This window comes from Gopherus flavomarginatus, chromosome 5 (genome assembly GCF_025201925.1).
Source record: "Gopherus flavomarginatus isolate rGopFla2 chromosome 5, rGopFla2.mat.asm, whole genome shotgun sequence".
NCBI lineage: Eukaryota > Metazoa > Chordata > Testudines > Testudinidae > Gopherus > Gopherus flavomarginatus.
This window is the reverse complement of record NC_066621.1, coordinates 55,179,311-55,201,915: the sequence shown is the minus strand read 5'-3', so window position 1 is coordinate 55,201,915 and position 22,605 is coordinate 55,179,311. Positions and strand designations below refer to the sequence as shown.

At 40.8% G+C, this 22,605-nt stretch overlaps 1 protein-coding gene across 1 annotated transcript in view; it reads right to left on the bottom strand.

The window, feature by feature from the left end:
- Positions 1-22,605, bottom strand: part of PIK3C2A (phosphatidylinositol-4-phosphate 3-kinase catalytic subunit type 2 alpha) — a 96,160-nt gene that overhangs the window by 63,007 nt on the left and 10,548 nt on the right. The window contains exons 2-3 of the mRNA XM_050957091.1: positions 13,419-14,594; positions 618-718 (exon numbers count right to left, since the gene is read on the bottom strand). Of these exons, the coding sequence (XP_050813048.1) occupies positions 618-718; positions 13,419-14,528 (1,211 nt within the window). The 5' untranslated portion in view covers positions 14,529-14,594. The remainder of the gene's footprint in view (positions 1-617; positions 719-13,418; positions 14,595-22,605) is intronic.

Genomic DNA, 22,605 nt, shown 5'->3' with positions numbered 1-22,605 from the left:
AGGCCGAGGACATCTTTCCTCAAGAAGTTTATGCCTGTCTGAAGGAGGTGGCAGCAGCCTGTGTGTCTCGAGTTGGGGCCAGGGGACAACGACTGACTGAATGCATTTCAAGTGTAGAGATAGGGCTCATTGGGAGGGTGAGAAGGGAGGAACTGATTGGGAAGAGGTAAGAATTAAAAACTTCGAGAAGAGATTGAAAAACCAAGTGAAAGCAAGGAATAGAAAAGGAGAGACAAAGAAGGAAAAGAAGAACCTGTACTTTAGAAAAGTGTGTGTAGGGGAACAGGAAGAGACAGGAAGTGAATACGCTCAGTCATATCAGTAGATCAATAAGAAAAGAGCAGGCAAGAGACATTTACTAAACAGAAAACAAACAATGCCAAAAATGCTAAAATATGCACCAAAGAAAGAAAGGAAAAGGGGTTGGACAGAACAGACCGATGTGAGGAGAAAGACATACTGAAGCTTGCCTAACGCAGCAAAATGTGCAGGGCTAGTCCTGTTAACATTACTGGAAGTTCATGATATTTGAACTTGGATATTTATTTCAAACCTCAGGACAACACACACCACCATTTAATTATTTGAGAATTAATTTGCAATCAGTAACTGCTTACTTGGTAACTGCTTGACAAAAAGCTGCCAGCTCTTGATTCCGCCCTTCAATATCTTGGAGAAGTGCATTTTCTGTTGTCAGGCTAGTGGTCCCATTGTCTTGCTACAGTTAAAGGATAAAACAAAAAACTTTAAACTGGTTGAAAACATACTCCCATAAATCTTCAGATCACTAGTCAAACCTCAAAGCAATGTTGTGTCCCAACTAGATTTCAGCTACATGAAATGTGAATTTACAGATATTAGCAAACATGTAATAAGAAAATTAATGTTTGTTATGATTGACTTGGTTTTGTATCAATTTAAAATATCAGAACTGATTCTTTGCAACATTAGCAAATTGGAAAGGGAACACTCATGGAAGCATGTAATCTGGCTTAGATAGCTGTTTATAGCCAAGATATGAGACAGCTAACTCTCCAAATGCACTACCTGCCAGATTGGCGGATAGTGATGGATCTATTGGGGATTGATTTATCATGTCTAGTGTAGATGTGGATAAATCAATCCCCAGTCGCTCTGCCATCGACTCCAGAACTCCACCACGGCAAGAGGTGGAAGTGGAGTTGACGGGGGAGCAGCAGCCATCGATCTCACACTGCGAGGATGCAAAGTGAGTGATTCTAAGTCTAAGATATGTCTACTTCAGCTATGCTATTCTCGTCGCTGAAGTTGCATATCGTAGATTGTTTTCCCCCGCCAGTGTAGGCCAGGCCTAAGTAAATGTAGCAGATACTGCACACATACAATGATAGTCAGTCTTGTACTTTCTATCCCATTTTATTAGGGGAATGCCAAGAGAGGACATTAGGTCTATTCTCTATTTTATGACATGGTACAACTTCCACCTGGTCAGAGGGCAGAATGAATTGAATAATGGCTGTAAGAAGAATGGCACTAGTCACAAATCAGTAACTTTCAGCATTCTGTATGAGCTCTAGTAGTGCTCTCCCTGTGACCCCTGAGACTCCACACTGCAGTCTTTGAGGGCAACTGTGTTCAGAGGATTCCAATTTATTTCCAGCAATTTTTAAATTGAAGTGTTTGAATCAGCCCCATTACTAAGAAGAAAGCACCACTGCAGCCCAGATGCAAGGCAGCAATACCTTGAGCAACTGCTGTCTCTTCCCAGTTCAATAGTTCTCACACTGGGACACACGCTACACCAGAGGTGGGCAAACTACAGCCCACGGAACCCTCCTGCCCAGCCCGAGCTCCTGGCCTGGGAGCCCCTCCCCTGCAACCTCAGTTTGCTCTGCCACTAGCCCAATGCTCTGGGTGACAGAGCAGCTGCAGAGCCCTGCCTGACTCGGTGCTCTGTGCTGCGTGGCTGGCTCCAGCCGGGCGGTGCAGCTGCAGCTCCATCAGCCACTGGTGCCCCAAACAGCGCAGTAAGGGGGCAGGGATTGGATACAGGGCAGGGGAGTTTGGCATGGGGGTCAAGGGTGTGAATAGGGGTTGGGGCCCCGGGGGGGCAGTCAGGAAGGAGGGGGGGTTGGATGGGATGGCAGGGGGCAGTCAGGGGTGAGAGTTCCAGAGGCAGATGGACAGGGCAGAGGAAGTCAGGAAAAAGAGGAGGGGTTGGATGGGGCAGTGCAGGGCAGGGGTTCTGGGGGTGGGCTGGATGGGCCAGGAGTCCAGGGGGGCTATCAGGGGGCCAGAAGCAGGTGTGTGTGGATAGGAGGCAGGGGCAAGGCCACGCTCCTCCCCTAACCAGCCCTCCATACAATTTCCAAAACCCAGTGTGGCCCTCAGGCCCAAAAAAAAAAAAAAAAAAGTTTGCCCACCCCTGCACTACATCTTGGGGAAAATAATTGCAGCAGCCGTGGCTGCTCCACTGCCTGCTCCCCTGTGACACTGTGGGAGCCCCAGGAAGCACATGATAGAAGCTTTACTTATTATGCCTGAGCCTACTCAAGCATCAAGCAGCAAAGGATGGCTTCCTTCCCACACAGAGGCCTGGGGGGAAGGAAGGGAGAACATGCACATGGGAGAAGAAAGCAGCTTAGAATCCACCAGTTAAAGATTTCTGCTTCTCTGACCCAACAGTCTGGGGATGTTCTAGTGGACAGTCTCCTCAGAAGAACATTCTTTGGCTGTCCCCAGCAGAAGAAAGATGCTCCAGCCATTCCCTCTTCCTTGCCTGAGTTAACATAACATACCCTTCTGCATCAAGGGTATGTTAACACTACAGTTACTAAGACTTCCTGAAGGGGAATTTTGGGATGACATAAGTTTCCCCTCAGACTGGTTAAATAGCATAAATGGAACAGAAAAAAAACAAACAAGAAATCTGCGCCCGCCCCCCCCCCCCCCCCCAAATACTAATTTAGGCCCCCTGACCTTTTTGAAACATGTTCAGCCTTCAGGCTAAGGAGGGTGGCAACACTGCTGAGGTGAGGTGTTACTGACTACAACTGTAAGTTATTGACACCAGTTCTGATCAAGCAACAGAAATATTGGAAGATCTGATGTAAACAGGTCACTGGGAATTTAAGCATTGTGCTAGTAAGACCAACTCTTGACCAGATACTATCTCAAGAGCAGATAGGTAAAAGACTATTTATGGGGATACAGAGGAATGTTTGCCCTCCTCAACTACTCTCAATACTCCAGGCAACGGAAAAAATTGACTATCTGTAGTTACTCCTGAAGAAGCTGAAACGTTACTGTTCAATACTCAATGGGAATGTTTAATCCTATATTAGTTCCAATTTTATGACTTCTACTTTAACCTTCTAAGGTCTAAAATACAAGTACCTTTTGTGGTAGTAGACTAAAGATACAAGTGAGTTTATTTCAGAAATCAGTGCAATGTTTTCATGTAATAACCTGCCCAAACATTCCGACAGCTGCTGTTAGTGAACTCTGTAAAAATCTCAAGTTCATCTCTTGGCAAAAATGTACATCTGTTATACCAGATAAAGCTATTTAAATATAAAGCTATTGTATGTATAAATATGATTATGTTGAAGTTACACATTTTATTAGGATTTTAGCTTTAGAGCCTTCTGCCACTGTAGCATTTTTGAACCAGTTACTTTAATCATGCATTTGATTCCAATTTAAGGCACAGTTATGTCACATAGCCATGCCATAGCAAAAAATGTTCTACTTCATGCAAAATAACCACTATGAAGAGACATGCACAATTGGCATTTGCTCTTCATTCAACTGTGCATGTTACTTACCACACAAACAAACTGGCCCTGTTTAATCAATCTTGATCTGCTGGGTTACTCTTATCAGTGTATTTAGGCATTACGTGTAAGCACCTATGCTTCTGTGGATGCAATATACTGTTTATTATATAGTAAGGAATTTTTATTCACGTTATTGAGTGTGTGTAAAGCCAACCTTTGATATTTCAAAACAGTGTTAAATTACACTGTAGTAAAAACTGCAAAATACCTATCTCCACTAGCTTTATTTTAATGGCAGAAGCAGCTTTTCAGATATCAAGTGTGGTAGCCTGCAACTATACCAATTTGCTATCAGAGTTTTCAGCAAGATAAGAGATTTGATTCTCTGAAGGAAGCACTGGTAACTTGAATTTGTTGTTTCACTTGCAATTACTGGTCTTATATCTTTTGTCTCATATCAAGGCATTTGAACGTTTTTCCTTCGGAGTAGTGCATCTTCTAAATCCAATGTGGAGGGTAGTAAGACTACTCCTCTACTTCTTAGGATCCTTTCTGATTTGAGTTACAGTGAGAAGACTGTGGGTGACTAGCATGTTAAAGGGTACTGTAGGTGTCATTAAACCAGATCTCAGTGAAGGAAAAATGTTCAAAATGACTCATCTGAAATAAGACCATAAAGAATGATGAAGTCTGAATTGCTGATTGCAGTCAACCAAAACTTTCTTCCTTATTTGTTGGTAGTTGAGGGGAGTGTAAAGGCAGAGGTATTGGCCTCACTCTTATCTCTCAATAATTCCAATGCCATGATGTTTTTGGCCACTCTCCCCAAACAAGCAATAAGATTTGCAAGGGTGGGAAGATTATTTGTGTCTGAGATCCCTTGAAGGGAGTTCCAATTCTCCAAATTCAAAGGACTGAACACAAAGACTAGTTAGAAGTTTCATCTAACAAGGTACTGTGGTCTTGTGCACTTTAGACCAGGGTTTCTCAATCCATTGGTCAGAATCCCAAATAGGGTCACCAGAATGTTTCCAAGGGTCGTGTGGCAGTTCCTGTCCCACAGGGCTGGCTGGGCTCACCTCCCTGATCCAGGCACTGCAACTAGAGATGTAAATATTGTTTAAGAAAGTTAACCAGTTAAATGATTAAAATTATATTGTTTAACTGAGGCTGCCCCAGTGTGGCTGGGTCCCTCTGGCTTGCACGGGGCCACCAGTGCTGGGGCTGCTCTGGCTGGCATGCACAGGGTTACCAGTTAAGGTTGGTTAATGGTAAGCCTAATGCTTACCAGTTAACCCTTTACATCCCTAACTGCAACCTCTGGGGTCCCACCACCACTCAGGTTTGGCCCAGCCACCATGACAACAGGTGTCTGGGTAGGCCAAATTTAAGTGAGTGGCACTCAAGCTCCACGAGCCAGGTCACAACTCCACTCACAAAATTTGATCTAGTCAGGGGGCAGGGCCAAACCTGAGTGGCGCTGCAATCCCGGAGGTTGCAATGCACAGAGCTGACAGCCAAGTGCAGCCAGCCCCACAACACAGGAGCTGCCACTGTGGGGTGAATACTGGGCAGGATCTGACCAAAACTACCCCCAGGTCTCCACCCCCACACTGTTTAGTTGGTTGTGACAGGCCACAAACATTTACAGTGAGAACCACTGCCTTAGACAATGCCTCTCTTTCTATAGTAAAAGCAGGTGAAATGACGAAGTGCCCAAGCTAGCAGCCCCCATTTATATTTGTGGACACAGTGCATACAATGGAAGGCCACTCAATTCAGGAACTCAAATACACTCAGGATTGGACAGTGCACATTTGTTTTTCCCCCCAGAACATTCTGCAAGCCTCGTCTTTTTCAAGGCTTTTTAGGAAGAATGGATGCCCTATGAAAGACTTGCGTAATGCATTGGATTGGTGGGCAGGGAAGGGTTACTCATATAGTCACACTGGGGCAGCTCGTAACTTATGTCTTTTTAGAATGTGTTTCAAGCTTTGAAAGGTAAATCAAAAGAAATACTTTTAAAAAAGTACACTAAACTTCAGACATATTATACCATCGCTAAACACAGAAGTTACTTTGAAAAGTTTTACTTTTTGGGATATTTTGATTAGTCACATTTTACCTTTAATACTTCTCTGCAAGATATTTAAATTATAATTCCAATTAATTTTAGCAGAAAATTGCTAGAACCACCTCAAAATATGGAGCCATTGCATAGCGAGCATCGTTCTCCTGTACACTAGTTAAAACAAAGGAGAGTAACTAGAAGCAGTAACTTGACTGTTTCTCTGCTAGATCTCTGGTGTGACTGTTTAAAGACATACATACAAAGTACATAGAAATGTGCTTGACAGTCACACTTCAATACAAAGTGAATCAGTGGATCTCTCTCCTCCTCCTAATTTCAGATTATCTAAATTAAAATGGCCCTTAGAGATGGCTCCCACATCCAAGATTTCCTAAACTGCCTCAATCCTGACATTTTGCTATTGAAGCTAAACTGATGCTGGAAGTAACGATTAATGCTTCTCAGTGACATTTAGAAACATTAATCCAGTCATCTTTCCACAAGCAAGAGAAAGAGTGCACATGATGCCCATCTTTCAACTATTTTACTATATGTCTTGTCTGCTAGCCTCCAATTACTTACATCGATTATGGCCTAAGCCATTTTTAAATTGGTAGGACTGGGGCAAGGCTGATCTGTACAGAAAGCAGGTCAGGATACACATGCATTCATGAAACTAACTTAAAATAAATCTTCACACTGACTTTATCCTGCTGCAGGTCTATGCTGGGACAGTTTCAGATCTGCTCTAACTTACACTGACTACCAATCACCCTAGACAGCTGAAATGCAGCCAAGAGTGGCAAGGGGGTATCCTGGCACCATTCTCTTTCCCTCAACCACACCCTCTTTTTCCTGTTATCATGGAAGACAAGTGGTAAAGTCATCTCTGCACAACCAGAGGAACCTCTGGCATTGGGTAAACATCTCTGGGTTAATTATATCAGTCTGGGGTTCCGTTTGTGGCAGAGAATGAGGTCCTCATTGTATATAGTACTGCGCAGTTGAAAATGTAAGTTATGTAATTCACATTGCATCCTCAAGTTTTAAAATTCTATGAAAAACCCTGTAATACATGTAGAAACAGTAGCTGCCAGTACTTCAGGAAGTCAACTTAACATTTATTCATATTCAAATATTGAATCTTGAGTTAAACATGTTTCTAATTAACCTGCTCAACTGGTAACAGCTGCTCATTATACACTCATTTTGTCAAGTTTTAAATTCATGATGTATTAAATGAACTACTTATACATACATACAGACTAGAAACATGGTGATCCAACCTTGTCTGATCTAGACCAAAAAGTTTACAGCTCTCAAAATTGCATGTCATAAGGTTGTCTACACGATGCAACAATCTGCACTAGAGGGGTGTAATTTCTAGATTTGTTGTGCACTAACTGACCCATCTGAAGTGGTACTATGTTAATATGCACTAAGGAACTTTTAGTTCATGATCGTGTCTACACAAGCCAGTTATTTGTTAAGCACATTGGTGTGCTATACACTCACACTCTAACTCATGTTGCTGTGCCATGTAAATAAGTCCATAGTAGTCCTGTTTGTTGTTTTATAAACAGTTTATTTTGTAAACTGAGTTTGGAAACATTTTATATATTAGTTTGCCTTGTACCTTAAAGAGACCACAAATCACTTGTCAAATTTGTTTTAACCAGCTATAGTTAGTGACGACGTTAACTTTAGCTGAAAGGTTACAGACTAAACGGAACAAAAAAAATCAGCAGTTTACTCTGGGCATTTAATAGAATAGTTAGTTCCACTGTTTGGGACTTTACTAATCCCTGTTCCTATGTACAATTTAAGGAAATTGGACAAAGGCTAAAAAAAAAAAATCACAAAAACTGGAATGTGGACTTGGTTGCAGGTGCAACACTTGCAACTACTTTTAACTTTTTTTAAAGTGGACTGGACTTCAAGGTAATGATCTAAGTAACTCAGCAATCCAGTACAGCTTTTTCAAAGTTAGGTGATCAAGTCAGCAACACACAATACCAAATCACGCACAAAGAAACAGGAAGTTAGCATACAAAGAGGAAGGCAAACCCATGATAAAGGTTCAATTCACATCATGTAAACTGCAAATAAGGAAAAAACACACTTGAATTTAAGTCAAGAATATCACAGCATAGCTTAAGTAAAAAAGTGTTTCATCACACTTAAGCCACCAAGAAAAGGATGACTTGTTCTGTGAAACACACTACCCAGTAAGCTATAACCACACTCAAAGTTTTCAAAAAGAGTAATCTTGCATTTAGACAAAACCTTTGAATTTAAGCTGTACAATACAATCTACACAGGGATCACTTCCAATAACGTGATACAACATTGCCATTTCGGTAACATCACACAACTGTTTAAGACAGCAACCAAACACCTCACCCCACTAGAACTCCAGGGGGGTGTTTAGGGAGGCAGAATGTAGTCACTCAAGTTAAGTTTGACTAGGGTTAATAATCCATTCCTATGGACAAATGTTATGGGATTGCTGATAACCAGTAAACAAGACATTCATTTTATTGATCATACAAAATATGGCAGCTCCTCCAGCACAACATTACTGAACCAGTACTCAATCAAGGTATTAGGAATGACTGAAGGAAAACTGTCAATAAAATGAGTCACAAACTTCCTGTAGCATCACAGGTTTTCTTAGGTTTTACATCCAAATATTGATCCAATTTACAAGTACAATTGACTTATCACAGGCCATAATAGTGTGTCTGAAGGCCATGATGAACCTGATGTTTCTGGGAAACACATCCGATATGGTGTCATTGTTAAAGGGCTGGCTACAGAAGTTAGAGAGGCAAACAGTTTCCTTGTTTTTAAAACACCGACTAGATGAAGAATGAGTTCACAGATATCAAAGGTTAGAATTACACAGAAGACACTTATACTGACATTCTACTCCTCACACATCAGCTTTTCAAACCTCTAGTCTCTTATAAAATAGAGGGAATCCTGGTGGGAAAAAGCCTTCCAAAATATGACAACCAGCCCAGAACAGCAGGAAATACTCAGAGATGCCAGGAATATTACCAATAGAAAATTAAGGATGACAAGTATTTTGTTCTTTTGTTTTGTCAATACTTTTTCTAGAAAGAGCATGGTTAGAGGAACGTTTTGGAGAAGATTTTAGGGAGCAAATTTAGAAATATATTTAACTTTATAACAAGTATTTTAGAGATCCAGCAGAAGAGCCATACCTTTGTTCTGTTTGGATGTTGTGTGGATGGTGTATGATATAATTCTCAAAGCAGGCATTTGAATTTTACTTTAGTATTGCAGCTAAATCCCTTTTCTGTGGTCACACTTTCCACAAATATGACGTTGCAGACTGTAAGGGGGAATTATAGCAGAAAATTTCCTGCTGAAGTCTTTAGAGATTTTATTGTCTCTTTTGACAAGTATGAGGAATTCTATAGTGAAAGACTTTTCTGGAGAGATGGCAGTTCAGGAAAGCAAATGTGGCCACTTAAAGGTATAATTGCCAAACTGAATTAGCCCCTTGGTCCATCAAGTCCTGCACCCTGTTTGACAGTGGTCAACACTGATTCTTTCAATGGAAAGCATAAGAAACCCCACAGTAGGCAGACGGGAGATAACCTGCCTGCCACGAAGGTCTCATCATAATCCCTAATAAAATAGGTAAGGCTTGAAGCATGAGGTTCTCATCTCACTTCCAATATTTTTATTTAAAGAAAAACTTTGGTTGTTCTCATCCCTATAAACATTTAATTCCTTCAAGATCTTGGTCTCAGCATCCTGTGACAATGAGTTCCCCAGTCTAGTTATGCAATGTGGGAAAAACATCAGTTTTGAATTTGTCACCTGTCTACGTTATGACAGGACAAGGACAACAAAAGCTTCCAATATATACTCTAACCCATTCATTATTTTGTATACCTGCATCATGTCCTCTCTCAAGATAAACAATCTCAGCCTCTTCAATCTCTTTAAATGAAAGTCCTGCACCTTCCTAATCATTCTCAGTGCTCTTCTTTGGACCCTTTGTAATTCTGTAATATCCTCTCAGATGGCGACACCACTGATTTTTATAATGCCACTGTATGACCAGTTTGATTTAGTGCACTTTCACAGAAACACCAGAAAGTCTAAATCACCAAGCTAATGTTTTTTTCCTGGAGATAAAGAAAATAAAGCAATACACTTGGCAAACGTGTGTTGTTAGTTGCTGGAAGAAGTGTATATCTTCATGAATTATTATGAGTCAATGCAACAATACTTAAAATTATTGCCTTGCCTCAGCATTCATGACACATTGTGCCAAGAATCATTGATTAAATTTCTAGCAATACTGGAAAATAGTAAACGGCTTTGAACTGATTTAATTTTTTTCACATTAAAGTAATAGCACCCATCAAGGATTTAAAACTAGTCACATGGCTACATATTCCTAGCAGTTTAAAACAAGAAATCCTATATATCTTTAAGATGTCTGCTAATTATATAGCTTATCCAAGGAATGTAGTTTCAGCAAAGATAACATTCTGTAGTAACTAGGGCTGTCGATTAATTGCAGTTAACTCATGCGATTAACAAAAAATTAATCCTAGTTTTAATTGCACTGTTAATTTAAATTGGTATTCTATTGTTTAATTATTTTGGATGTTTTCCTACATTTTCAAATATATTGATTTACAGTACAACACAGAATACAAAGTGTACGGTGCTCACTTGATATTTTTATTACCATTTTATCATTTACAGTGCAAATATTTGTATTTTTCAATTCACCTCGGAAGTACCGTAGTTCAATCTCTTTATCATGAAAGTGCCACTTACAAATGTAGAAACATTTGTTACATAATTGCACTCTAAAAGCAAAACAATGTAAAACTTTAGAGCCTACAAGTCCACTCAGTCGTACTTCTTGTGCAGCCTATTGTTGAGAAACAAGTTTACATTTATGGAAGATAATGCTGCCTGCTTCTTATTTACAACGTGATGTGAAAGTGAGAATAGACTTTCGCCTGGCAGTCTTGTAACAAGCATTGCAAAGTATTTCCGTGACAGATGTGAAACATTCGCATGCCCCTTCATGCTTCGGCCACCATTCCAGAGGATGCGCTTCCACGCTGATGACGCTCATTAAATAATGCATTAATTAAATTTGTGACTGAACTCCTTGGGGGAGAATTGTATTTCTCCATATATATCATGTTATCAGTCTCTGATAATTGACCCAGCATGTTTTTCATTTTAAGAACACTTTCACTGCAGATTTGAGGAAATACAAGAAGTACCAATGTGAGAATTCTAAAAATAGCTACAGCACTTGACCCAAGGTTTAAGAATCTGAAGTGCCCTCCAAAATCTGAGAGGGACAGGGTGTACAGCATGCTTTCAGAAGTCTTAAGAGCAACACACTGATGCGAAAACTACAGAACATGAACCATCAAAAAAGAAAAAAGTCAACCTTCTGCTGGTGATATCTGACTCAGATGATGAAAATGAACATGCATTGGTCTGCACTGCTTTGGATGGTTATCAAGCAGAACCCACCATCAGCATAGATGCATGTCCCCTGGAACGGTGGTTCAAGCATGAAGGGACATATGAATCTTTAGCGCATCTGGCGCATAAATATCTTGCAACGCCAGCTACAACAGTGCCATGCGACCCCGTTCTCACTTTCACATCACATTGTAAAGAAGAATCAGGCAGCATTATTTCCTGCAAGTGTTTAAAAAAAAACAACACCCTAGCTTCTCAACAATTGGCTGCACAAGAAGTAGGACTTAGTGGACTTGTAGGCTCTAAAGTTTTACATTGTTTTGTTTTTGAATGCAGTTTTTTTTTGTACACATTTCGACATTTGTAAGTTCAACTTTTGACAGAGACCGCACTAAAGTACTTGTATTAACTGAACTGAAAAACATTTTTACAGTGTAGATATTAATAAAAATAAGTATAAAGTGATCCCTGTACATTTTGTATTGTGTTATAATTGAAAATATATTGGAAAATGTAGAAAACATCCCAAAATATTTATAGAAATGGTATTCTATTATTGTTTCATATGATTAATCTTTCTTTTCAATTGCATGATTAATTCTGTTACTTGCTTGACAGCCCTAGTGATAACTGATTTAAGCTATCCATTAAATCCTCCAACCAAAAGAAAAAAAAAAAAGGAGAGGAAGACTACTAGACTTGACACACAGATATATCAAAGTAAAGGAACCTTCTGGGGGGGAGGAAAAAAAAACTTGTGCTTACTTTATACATCATAAAAACACCCAATATTTTCTCTTGGCAGGCAGATCAACTTTATTAAAAGTTATTTGTTTTTAATAATTGACTTGATTGTGCAACATGGATTGCAGCCCTGATTTTGAAAGCATGGAATGTAAATTTTCACTGACATAACTGCTTGGGCAGGCAGCCTATTGTCTGCTTATGATATTGTCAGAAGTTTTGACCACCTGTATCTCTAATTTCAAAGGGAGTTGTGCATGCTCAGCAACTCTGAAAGTCAGGCCAATGCCATACATTAGCAGCTAAGTTGCTCCGAATCATTTCAATCTTCAAGATATTTAGAAGAGAGCAAAGGATGGAATCCCTGCTCTCCTCCGCGAGTTCACTGCACCATGACCTCTTCTGACAAAAAAATTACTACATGACCCCCAAACTGGTCCATAATGATCAGAGGTTCTAATTCAGCTGCTTCTGAGGGTAGGTCCACACAACCACTTAAGTTAAACTTATGTTGCTCAAGGGTGTGAGCATAGAGCATCAGCATAGATAGTCTTCATCAGATGCGGTACAGCAGTGAAACTGCGCTGATGTAGCGCTTTTAGTGTAGATGTGCCCTCAGGAGTGATTTAGAAGAGATTAGAATTCACTGGTGACAAGCATGCTCGAAGTTGAACTTGTTAAATAGAATTTAAAAACAGGACAACAAAACTGCAGCTACTCATTACAGCTATTGGATATTTTCATTCGGAACATGAATGTGGGGAACTTTATATACTTATCTGCCTAATAATTTTCGCTGAGGTGTCTGAGTTCCAGAAGCAAGGGCAACAGTTTGAGTATGCTTATTGTTTAATTACAGAGTTAAAAGTTGAAATGTATGTATTGGGTGATCCTCATGTTACATAAATGTTATGAAGATTGTATGGTAATTTCTGCTGTACTGATTGATTTAACATAAAATCCAGAGAAACTGTTTATTTAACACACTCTGAATCACACACTTCCTTTCACTGAAGGGGTTCACAGAATAGCAAATGCATTTCACAACTTCAGTTAACCACAAACACTGCTTAGGAGGCAACTACTTAAAATGGATTAGACTGAGTTAGGATCACTCTAAAAGAGCAGTATTGACTATTCCAAAATTCATCAAAATTACACACAACAGTCCAATGAGTGCTGGCTTATTTGAAGATTTACCCTAGCCAGTAGTTTTTTTAAAAGACTCCATTTATGGTTTATATTAATGACAACAGATTAAAATTTGCACCTAAATATCTTGCAAGATATCGAATCAGTATTAGAAAGTTTAACAATGCAATTTGAAATAATGAAGATTATACCTGTGGCGTTTGGCCCTGTAACTTTGCAAGCTGAGTTGTTCGAATGTTTAAAGACTGGCTTCTTGTAACTGTTGCCCCAGCAGTGGATTTCCCATTCACTTTTCTTTCAAGATGACACGTTACTAGCAATTTTTCTTCTAGTAGCACAGCATCCCATGGATCTTCTGCAACTGTACTCGAAGTCACCTTTGCATCATCCTCTGCATTACACAAAATCTCCACATTATCCACTTTTGGTTTACTTAAAGGATCCAAGTCCAGCCAATCAAATTTACTAATATCACTGGAGTTTTCTGAGGTTGGTAGTTTAGGTACTATAGACTTAAAATCAGTCATTTCTAAGTCAGTGCTGGATTTCCCATTTTTCAAGAATTTGGAGGTGCTGGCTATTTTGTCAAACACTTTTGCCATTTCTGGCGTGAGTGTTGGAGGATACATGGGCAGGCTTCCTCGTGGATGGAAAGGTGTAGTAGTTGTCAATGGGTATGAAATGTACTGAGACCGCCCGGGAAGACTAAGATAAACAGGTTCTGTAGATTGATAGGTGGACATGCTTAGGTGGAAGCCATTCTGAAATACACCAGCTTGTTTATTGTAAGAAGCTGATGGGTAAATAGGAGGTAAAGTGCAAGTCACAGGCCCAGGTAGCCGAGGTGTCCACTGTCCTCTTTGACCAGTAGGCCCAATATAAAATGGTGAAGAAAAAGATGGGCTCAGAACAGGAGTTGCTGGTAATGCAGGTACTTTACTAGATTCAAAACTTTCATCTAGCAGCAGTTTCTCTAATTCAGCATGGGTCATTTTATCGATATCAACAGTGCTTAATTTATCTTCCACCCTCTTTTTGGCAACAGCCTCTGGAAACACCATGAGATCATGGTCCTGTTTATTATGAGTTTGTGCTTTTTGTCTGGTGTTGCTTATAGACTCAGAAGTTTGCTTATTGCCAGTTACCACTCTTTCCTTTTGCATCTTAGCTAGTGCCTCAGCTTCCATCTGCAATGCCTCTTCTTTGTCCACATCTTTTGTCCTTGCAGTTCCCAATGAAGGAGATGAACGCTGTCCATTGCTACTGGATATCTGAGCCATAATGTGAAAGCAGATGTCCATTTAAGAGATCAGTCCCTTGTGCCTAACAATCTTTGGTCCTTGACTTTGAGAATAGATTCAGTAGACCTGAACAGAAAAAAAAAGTTAGAAAAACATGCACAGGCATAATTTGTACATTAAGTTTAAAGCTTTATGTTTCAACCCATTTCATAATATCATATTTTCTAGATTTCTAACCAGTTACAAACCTTTGCTACTATTCTGACTGGATTTGTGTAGTTAAATTAGATACAAATTTTATAAACACAGTTCAGAGCTTAATTTTGTTGGACTCTTTGCTGATAACATAATAAATTATTGCAATGTCATGCAAAGAGCAGTTATGTTTTGAGTGGAGGTGAATGCTGGTCCAGTAGTTAGGGCTGTAGCCCAAAACTTAGGACACCTGGTTTCAAGTCCGGAAATCTGAGAGACTTTGGACAAGTCACATACTCTCTTTATGCCTCAGTTTGCCATCTGTAATATGGGAAAAGCTCCCTCCCTTACAAATGTATTGAGGGACCCTGAGTACCAAAGTCAGTAAGTGTTCCCGATGCACACTCCAGAAGGACCTCCTCCAGTTTGCCACCAATAAGTTTAAAAAGGCAATAAGGACATGTCAGACTGATGATCAGGGCCCTACCAAATTCACTGCCATGAAAAACAGGTCACAGACTGAAGTCTGGTCTCCCTCCTCATGAAATCTGGTCTTTTGTGCGCTTTTATTCTATAGTACACAGACTTCACAGGAGAAGACCAGTGTTTCTCAAATTGAGGGTCCTGACCCAATAGGGTGTTGCGGGTGGGAGAGGTGCGGGGGTGTCACAAGGTTATTTGGAGGGGAGTGTTGCAGTATTGACACCCTTACTTCTGCGCTGCCTTCAGAGCTGGGTGGCTGGAGAGTGGCAACTGTTGGCTGAGTGCCCAGCTCTGAAGGTGGTGTCCTGCCAGCAGCAGCACAGAAGTAAGGGTGGCAATACCATACCACAGCATCTTTACTTCTGCGCTGCTGCTGGCAGCAACTCTGCCTTCAGAGCTGGGCTCCTGGTCAGCAGCTGCCATTCTCCAGCCACCCAGCTCTGAAGGCAGCACCACCAACAGCAGTGGCACAAAAATAAGTGTGGCAGTACTGCAACCCCCCCCCCCCCCCCACAACAACCTTGTGACTCCACAACTCCTTTTTGGGTCAGGACCCCTACAATTACAATATCGTGAGATTTCAGATTTAAATATCTGAAATCATGAAATTACAGCTTTTAAAATCCCATGATTGTGGAACTGACCAAATGGGACCATGAATTCGGTAGGGCCTTATTGATGATCACAGTATACCATACTTAAGAGGCATCACTATTAACAACGCTAAACTCACGATGAAGGATTTCACAGTCTCTGGAGGAGTTTCATCATACTTTGTCATCATAATTAAATTAAGCATTTAGAAAATGCTTTGTCATATACAAGCAACATATCTAGTTACATTCATACTTAATTCCCACAAGAGCAATATAAAATAAATGGGTATTATTCCTCATTACACAAATGAAGGCAGAGAGGCTAAATGACTGCCCAAGGCCAGAGAGCAAATCAGTGCAAGGCTAGTGTTTGATTCGCAATCCCATGGCCAAACTATTCCAGTTTATTGGTTAGTATTGGGAAGAACTGTAACATTTTAAAAAAGCATCACTACTGTACAATAGACTGTCACAAGGACTCTGGTCTTGAGTCTGAATTTTCAGTGTTTACCATACTATACCTATTTCCACTTTCCTCTATAGCTGTTAAACACGGGCAATTAGCTGCTGAACTAGAAAACTTTCACCAACAGCAGCTGAGCTATTATGCATATTAAATAGCAAGATAAAAAATCACGAATAATGAGTTTCTGCAAAGCATAGCATTACTGGGCAGGATATGCCCTTTACATGGAGAGCATTAGGCACCTAAATAAACTGTACAATGATCTGCAAAGGGAAACAAATTGGACTTCTATGTGTTTTTGGTTCTTTATAATGTACAAAGTTTATATTAATTTCTCCTTTAAAAAATTCTGTTTTTAAAATCAGAAGTTGTTTTTCTACACAGGATGAATCCAGACCACTAGTGAAATAAAATCATAAGCCAGAAGACTGAAAGCTGAGCCTTCTTGAGGTAACTTGAGGACAGGACGAGATTTTTAATGCAGCTGTATACAGCTCTGCTTCAGGCTTTTATTACAACTATTTATCCTCAATGACTAATGTTCTGGAAAGAGGAAATCCAAGGTTTTACACCCTCATTCTTCAGTTAAGGGTTGAGAATACGCATCATCTCTAGCTCCCAAGCCAGCCCTCCAGCAAGACCAGAACTGACATTCCTGACATTAAGATAAAATAAGCCTTCTTGTTGTTGAACTTTTTAGTTCTTCTTTATTATAAAGCAGTAAAAGATCAATTTTTGAGGTGACTTGCAAAGGTATTTATAAAAAGGCACAGAGAAATCAACATGTCCTAAAAACACCTGTTGTGACAGAAGTAGACATATGGAAAGCTACAGCAGCAAACAAATTCATTTTGGTGAAGTACATCCAGTGCCAAAAGCTTATTATAAATAATTGCTGTAGAGCCTGCAATGTATGGGGCACTGTACATACAAGGCAGTCACTGCCTTTAAGAATTTACAGTTGATTTAGCTGTAAATTGAGATTAACAATAAGAGTACCTCACAAGCAAGTATGCAGACAGCGAACAAAGACTACGACATCTCCATTACTGAACGATGAAATATCTGTAAATCAATAAACGGTTTCATAGATCTACAAATCAACAGCTCTTCATAAATGACTAATCTTCTTACATTCATAATTACTTCTGTGGAGGAAGAGAGAATGGTACAGAGCAGAAATCCATATGGAAAAAAAAAAGGAGAGTGGCTTTCCTGACCTCCAGCTAAGAATCCACAATTATGTTCTAGAGGGAAAAAGAAGTCCTTGAAACTAATTTTCATTTACCATTCCCAAAACCGAAAAATTCTTAGATGAAGGATTCCCTCTTTTGCCTGCAAAGAATCCTGTGGCACCTTATAGACGTTCTGGAGCATGAGCTTTCCTGGGTGAATACCTGCTTCGTCAGACCTCTTACGCCTATAACTAATCATTTTAGTTTCAGGTCCCTGTTAAACTTATAAAAGCAAATTCATATCCTTTTATTTGAAAAACTAAGTCAAACTCACAACATATATGCAACCAATATTTGAAAGCTTAATCCAAGCCATCCTAAAGCACAATACATTGTGTCAAAGTCTATTTTAAGTAAATGTCTTATGTTTGTGACAGGGCAAAGACTACCCAAATTCTGTGGTTAGACTTCAAACTGCTACAGGTAGGGGGAGGAAATAATAAAGCAGGGTTGGGAAGCAAAGGCCTTTTTTTTTTTCTTTGTAACAAAAAAACTTTATAATAAGCTCTTCACAATAAAGCCTTTAGGAAGAAATTTGCACTAAATATTTTGATTGTTAAGCCAGCTGATCCACTCCACCAGCTTATGATACCCTATAAAGATGCACGCTACAAAACAAATGAATCAGTTCCCCCATTGCTTTGAACCTTACCTAGTTGTATATTCTAGTGCAAAGAGAGTGTAAAATGGACACAAAATGGGAGGAGAAGTGGAGCTGAGCGGCGTGCTCATGGGAGGAGGCAGCAGCAGCAGAGCAGAGGTGAGCTGGAGCAGTTCCTCTACACCACCCCCCGGCCACCTCCGCCTCTGCCGGCTCCTACAAGCGTGCCATAGCTTCGCTTCTCCTCCCTCCCATGCTTGCCGCGTCAAACAGCTGACTGGGGGAGAAGCAGAGCTGCAGTACACTCGTGGGAGGAGATGGAGTGGAGGTGAGCTGGGGGTGGGGATGGCTACAGCAAGTAACAGTGGTGTGTGTGCGCACGCGCACAAAGGAACCGCTTGCGGTAACACATTCGGATATCATGAGGTAAAGCAGCCTCATCCCCTGGTGCACTGCTTTACTGCATTATATCTGCATTCGTCTTACATCAGACCGCATTATATCGGGGTAGAGGTGTACAAACTTTCTTGTAGGCTGTCTATCACAGTTAATGCCTACAATTAACTGAAAACAAAATTAATGGGTTAATTTTTGTAAATCAGCATTAATCACATACCTCTGGGCAGGAATGGCATAATTGGCTGCAGTGTCCCATCAAGCACAATAACCCAACCCACCTCCAGAGGGCAGGAAGAGAAGAGGAAATGAGAAGTGGCTCCCATCCTAGCTCCATGGAGAGGTGGGGATCTTGACCCCACCATGCCCCCCAGCTCCAGGGACCGACACCCCTCCCACACTGTCCCCCATTACTCCTGGCCAGCCCCCTCGCTCTGGGGACCGACACCCACTTCTGCACCATGCCTTACTGCTCACAGCCAGTCCCTCACTCTGGGGGCTAACACCCACCCCCCTTGCCATGTGCCATTGCCCCTGGCTGGCTCCTCACTCCAGGGACCAACATCCCTGCACCGTGCTCTAGGGCCCCTCAGCTGGGCCCTCATTCCAGGGGATACCCATAGAGAACAGGGGTCTGGCTCACAGGGGTCTCACTGCACCAGCCTCTCCTCCCCTGCTGCATGCAGAGTCCCTTAGGTAATAATCTACCCTCCCTTGCAAACTAGGGCTTGCTCAGCTGAAGGGAGCCCATCTGGCTCAGTAAAAGAGGAATCCTGGTACCAGAAACCACCCTTTCCACCTCCTGGATCCTCCTCCTGCACAAGTCATTGCTTGTGTCCTCCCCACCCAACCCTCCTCAAGCACTGAATGCAGATTTCTAAGATGAAACTCTCTGCAGACAGGAGGTGAACCCAGAAACAACTGGAGCAGCATGAAGAATTCACCTTTTTCCTGCACAACTCTCACCCTCCCATCTCCAGAATACTGACTTGCTGAGATAAAAAGAATCTTAGCCCTTCAATAAGGCAAGATTCCTCTAAAGGAGGAACAAGAATGAGGACTGAGTGGAACTGCAGGCTCTAAAATTTTAGATGGTTTTATTTTTGAGTGCAATAATATAAAAAAATTCTACATTTGTAAGTTCAACTTTCATGATAAAGAAATTACACTACAGCAATTGTATGAGGTGAACTGATACTAGTTCTTTTGTTTATCTTTTTACAGTACAAATATTTAATCAAGATTATAAACTGAGCATTGCACTTTGTATTGTCTTGTAATTGGAATCAATATATCTGAAAATGTAGAAAACATCTCAGAATATTTAAATAAATGGTATTCTATTATTTAACAGTGTGATTAATCATGATTAATCTTTTTCCACCGCTTGACAGTCCTACTTTCTTACTAATATTTTCTTTTAAATTTAATTTACTTTCCCCTTCATACTGTTTATTTTTTACATTTTGCTCAGCTTGAACATACAGGTCAACTTGCCATCAGGTTCTGCTGTGGTGTTTGGGTTGACAGCAGTTTATGGAAATGCTGAAAAACAGAACACTACATTGAAAATTTGGAAGAGTTCCCTATTTGTAGTAGGTTTTACAAAGGCTTTTTTCTCCTCCCCCAAAATCTAGTCTTTGACTTAAAACTAATTTATGCTAATGGATGTTTACATGTTAATGGAATTCTCCAGTTGTGAAGACTAAAGAGGAGGAGTGTTACACACACTTTTGTAAATTTATCCTATTACTAGTTTGCATAAATATGCTTATGTTTTAAGTACCAAACAGATGTTTTGCATCTTTCCCAGCACATTTAAAAAAATATGGTCGCAAATGAGAGTTGTTATGGCTGTCTCACACAGCTTCTCAGGTCACCAGTTTTCCTACTCCCTCAAGGACACTTCAGATAAGTCACAAGGGGCATAGCAACGTTAGAAAAATCATTGACTTGTATAGGAATTTGCGGTGAATTAAACTGGTTTTATTCTATTCTAGACACCTCTGCAATCAAGGCATTTTCTATGAAAGCAAATAGAGTACTGTACTCCATTGATGCAAGGTAAAGGCATGCTTGTTATGCCCACTGATTTGAAATGGTGCACACTTATTTATTCACAATTTTCTTGCAAGAACATTGCAATACAGTTTTCTGAAAAGGTTTCTCTCCAAATATTTACTAGTCACCTACTGAAGGACTGAACCTACTTGCCACAGATAACTAACCCTGTAGTTACTTCTCACACCAGTTGCTGAGGAGGCAGAGTGCAGTGCCAGGTTCCCTCACTTTTACACCAGCAGCTGGCTAGTTAAACAGATGTGCAGAGATGATGGATGTGTAGCTCTAACCCTCATTTCCTTTCCTCCCAACTACTAGAAGGGAGGAAGGGAGAGACCAAACTTTCTCAACACCAGAGATTCTTGGGTGCTATGAGAAGTGTCCACTATTTTATCTTTCTCCAGCCTGCTATACTTCTTGATCATCCTCTGAATAAACTCCAGGCACTACTGCTAGACATAGCTCTGAGTATTGGTACCATTTGTAACAGTTTCACTGTTGGCCTGAGGCTCCTGAATAGCAGCAGGAAAACTGCTTTGAGTTAAAAGTATTAGTCTGCTGTTGCTTGGGAAAGCTAACGAAATTAAACACACTCATTGGCACTATTCAGAACCCTTTGGTCAGCAGCAACTGCCAAGAATTACATAATTTTCACTTTGGTGCTGCTTGGAAAAATTAAGAGCAGCAGAAGCAATGCAATATTATCTTTCTGATTTATCAGAAAACTGCATCAGTTTACACAGGCTATTTTCAAACTTTAAAGGGATTTAAATAAGCAAAAAACTTAAGTTTTGAAGAAATTGAGGACACAGGCACTCATTCTTTTCCTGGAAAAGGCTTCCCAGTCTCCATGGGCAAGTGGATATTTTTAGGCCCTGGTCTGATATCAACACTTCGCTCTCACGTACAGTGCAGTGCTATACATAGACTCAAACTCAGACTCATAGGTCAGAAGGGACCAATCTGATCATCTAGTCTGACCTCCTGCACAAGGCAGGCCAGAGAACCCCACCCATCCAATTTTATAACAACCCCTATCCCAGGACTGAGTTATTGAAATCCTCAAAAATGGTTTGAAGACCTCAAGCTGCAGAGAAACCACCAGCAAGCGACCCGTGCCTCACGCTGCAGGGGAAGGCGAAAAACCTCCAGGGCACCTGCCAATCCGCCATGGAGGAAAATTCCTTCCCGACCCCAAATATGGCGATCAGCTAAACCCTGAGCATGTGGGCAAGAGTCACCAGCTAGCACCCAAGAGGGAATTCTCAACAGTAACTCAGTACCCATCGCATCCAACATCTCCCCGCAGACCATTGAGCAGACGTGTCTGGTGGTAATTCAAGATCAATTGCCCAAATTAACAATCCTATCATAACATCCCCTCCATATACTTATCAAGCTTTGTCTTAAAGCCAGGAAAGTCTTTTGCCCCTACTACTTCCCTCGGAAGGCTATTCCAGAACTTCACTCCCCTAATGGTCAGAAACCTTCGTCTAATTTCAAGTCTAAACTTCCTAATATCCAGTTTATACCCATTCGTCCTCGTGTCTACATTAGCACTAAACTTAAATAATTCCTCTCCCTCCCTAACGTTAACCCCCTTGATATATTTATATAGAGCGAGCATATCCCCCCTCAGCCTTCTTTTGGCCAGGCTAAACAAGCCAAGCTCTTTGAGTCTCCTTTCATAAGGCAGTTTTTCCATTCCTCGGATCATCCTTGTGGCCCGTCTCTGAACCTGTTCCAGTTTGAATTCATCCTTCTTGAACATGGGACACCAGAACTGCACACAGTATTCCAGATGGGGTCTCACCAACGCCTTATATAACGGTACTAACACATCCTTATCCTTGCAGGAAATACCCTGCCTGATGCATCCCAAAATCGCATTTGCTTTTTTAACAGCCGTATCACACTGGCGACTCATAGTCATCCTGCTATCAACCAGTACCCCAAGGTCCTTCTCCTCCTCTGTCGCTTCCAACTGACGCGCCACCAACGTATATCCAAAATTCTTATTATTAATTCCTAAATGCATGACCATGCACTTTTCACTATTGTATTTCATCCTATTTCTATTACTCCAGTTTACAAGGTGGTTCAG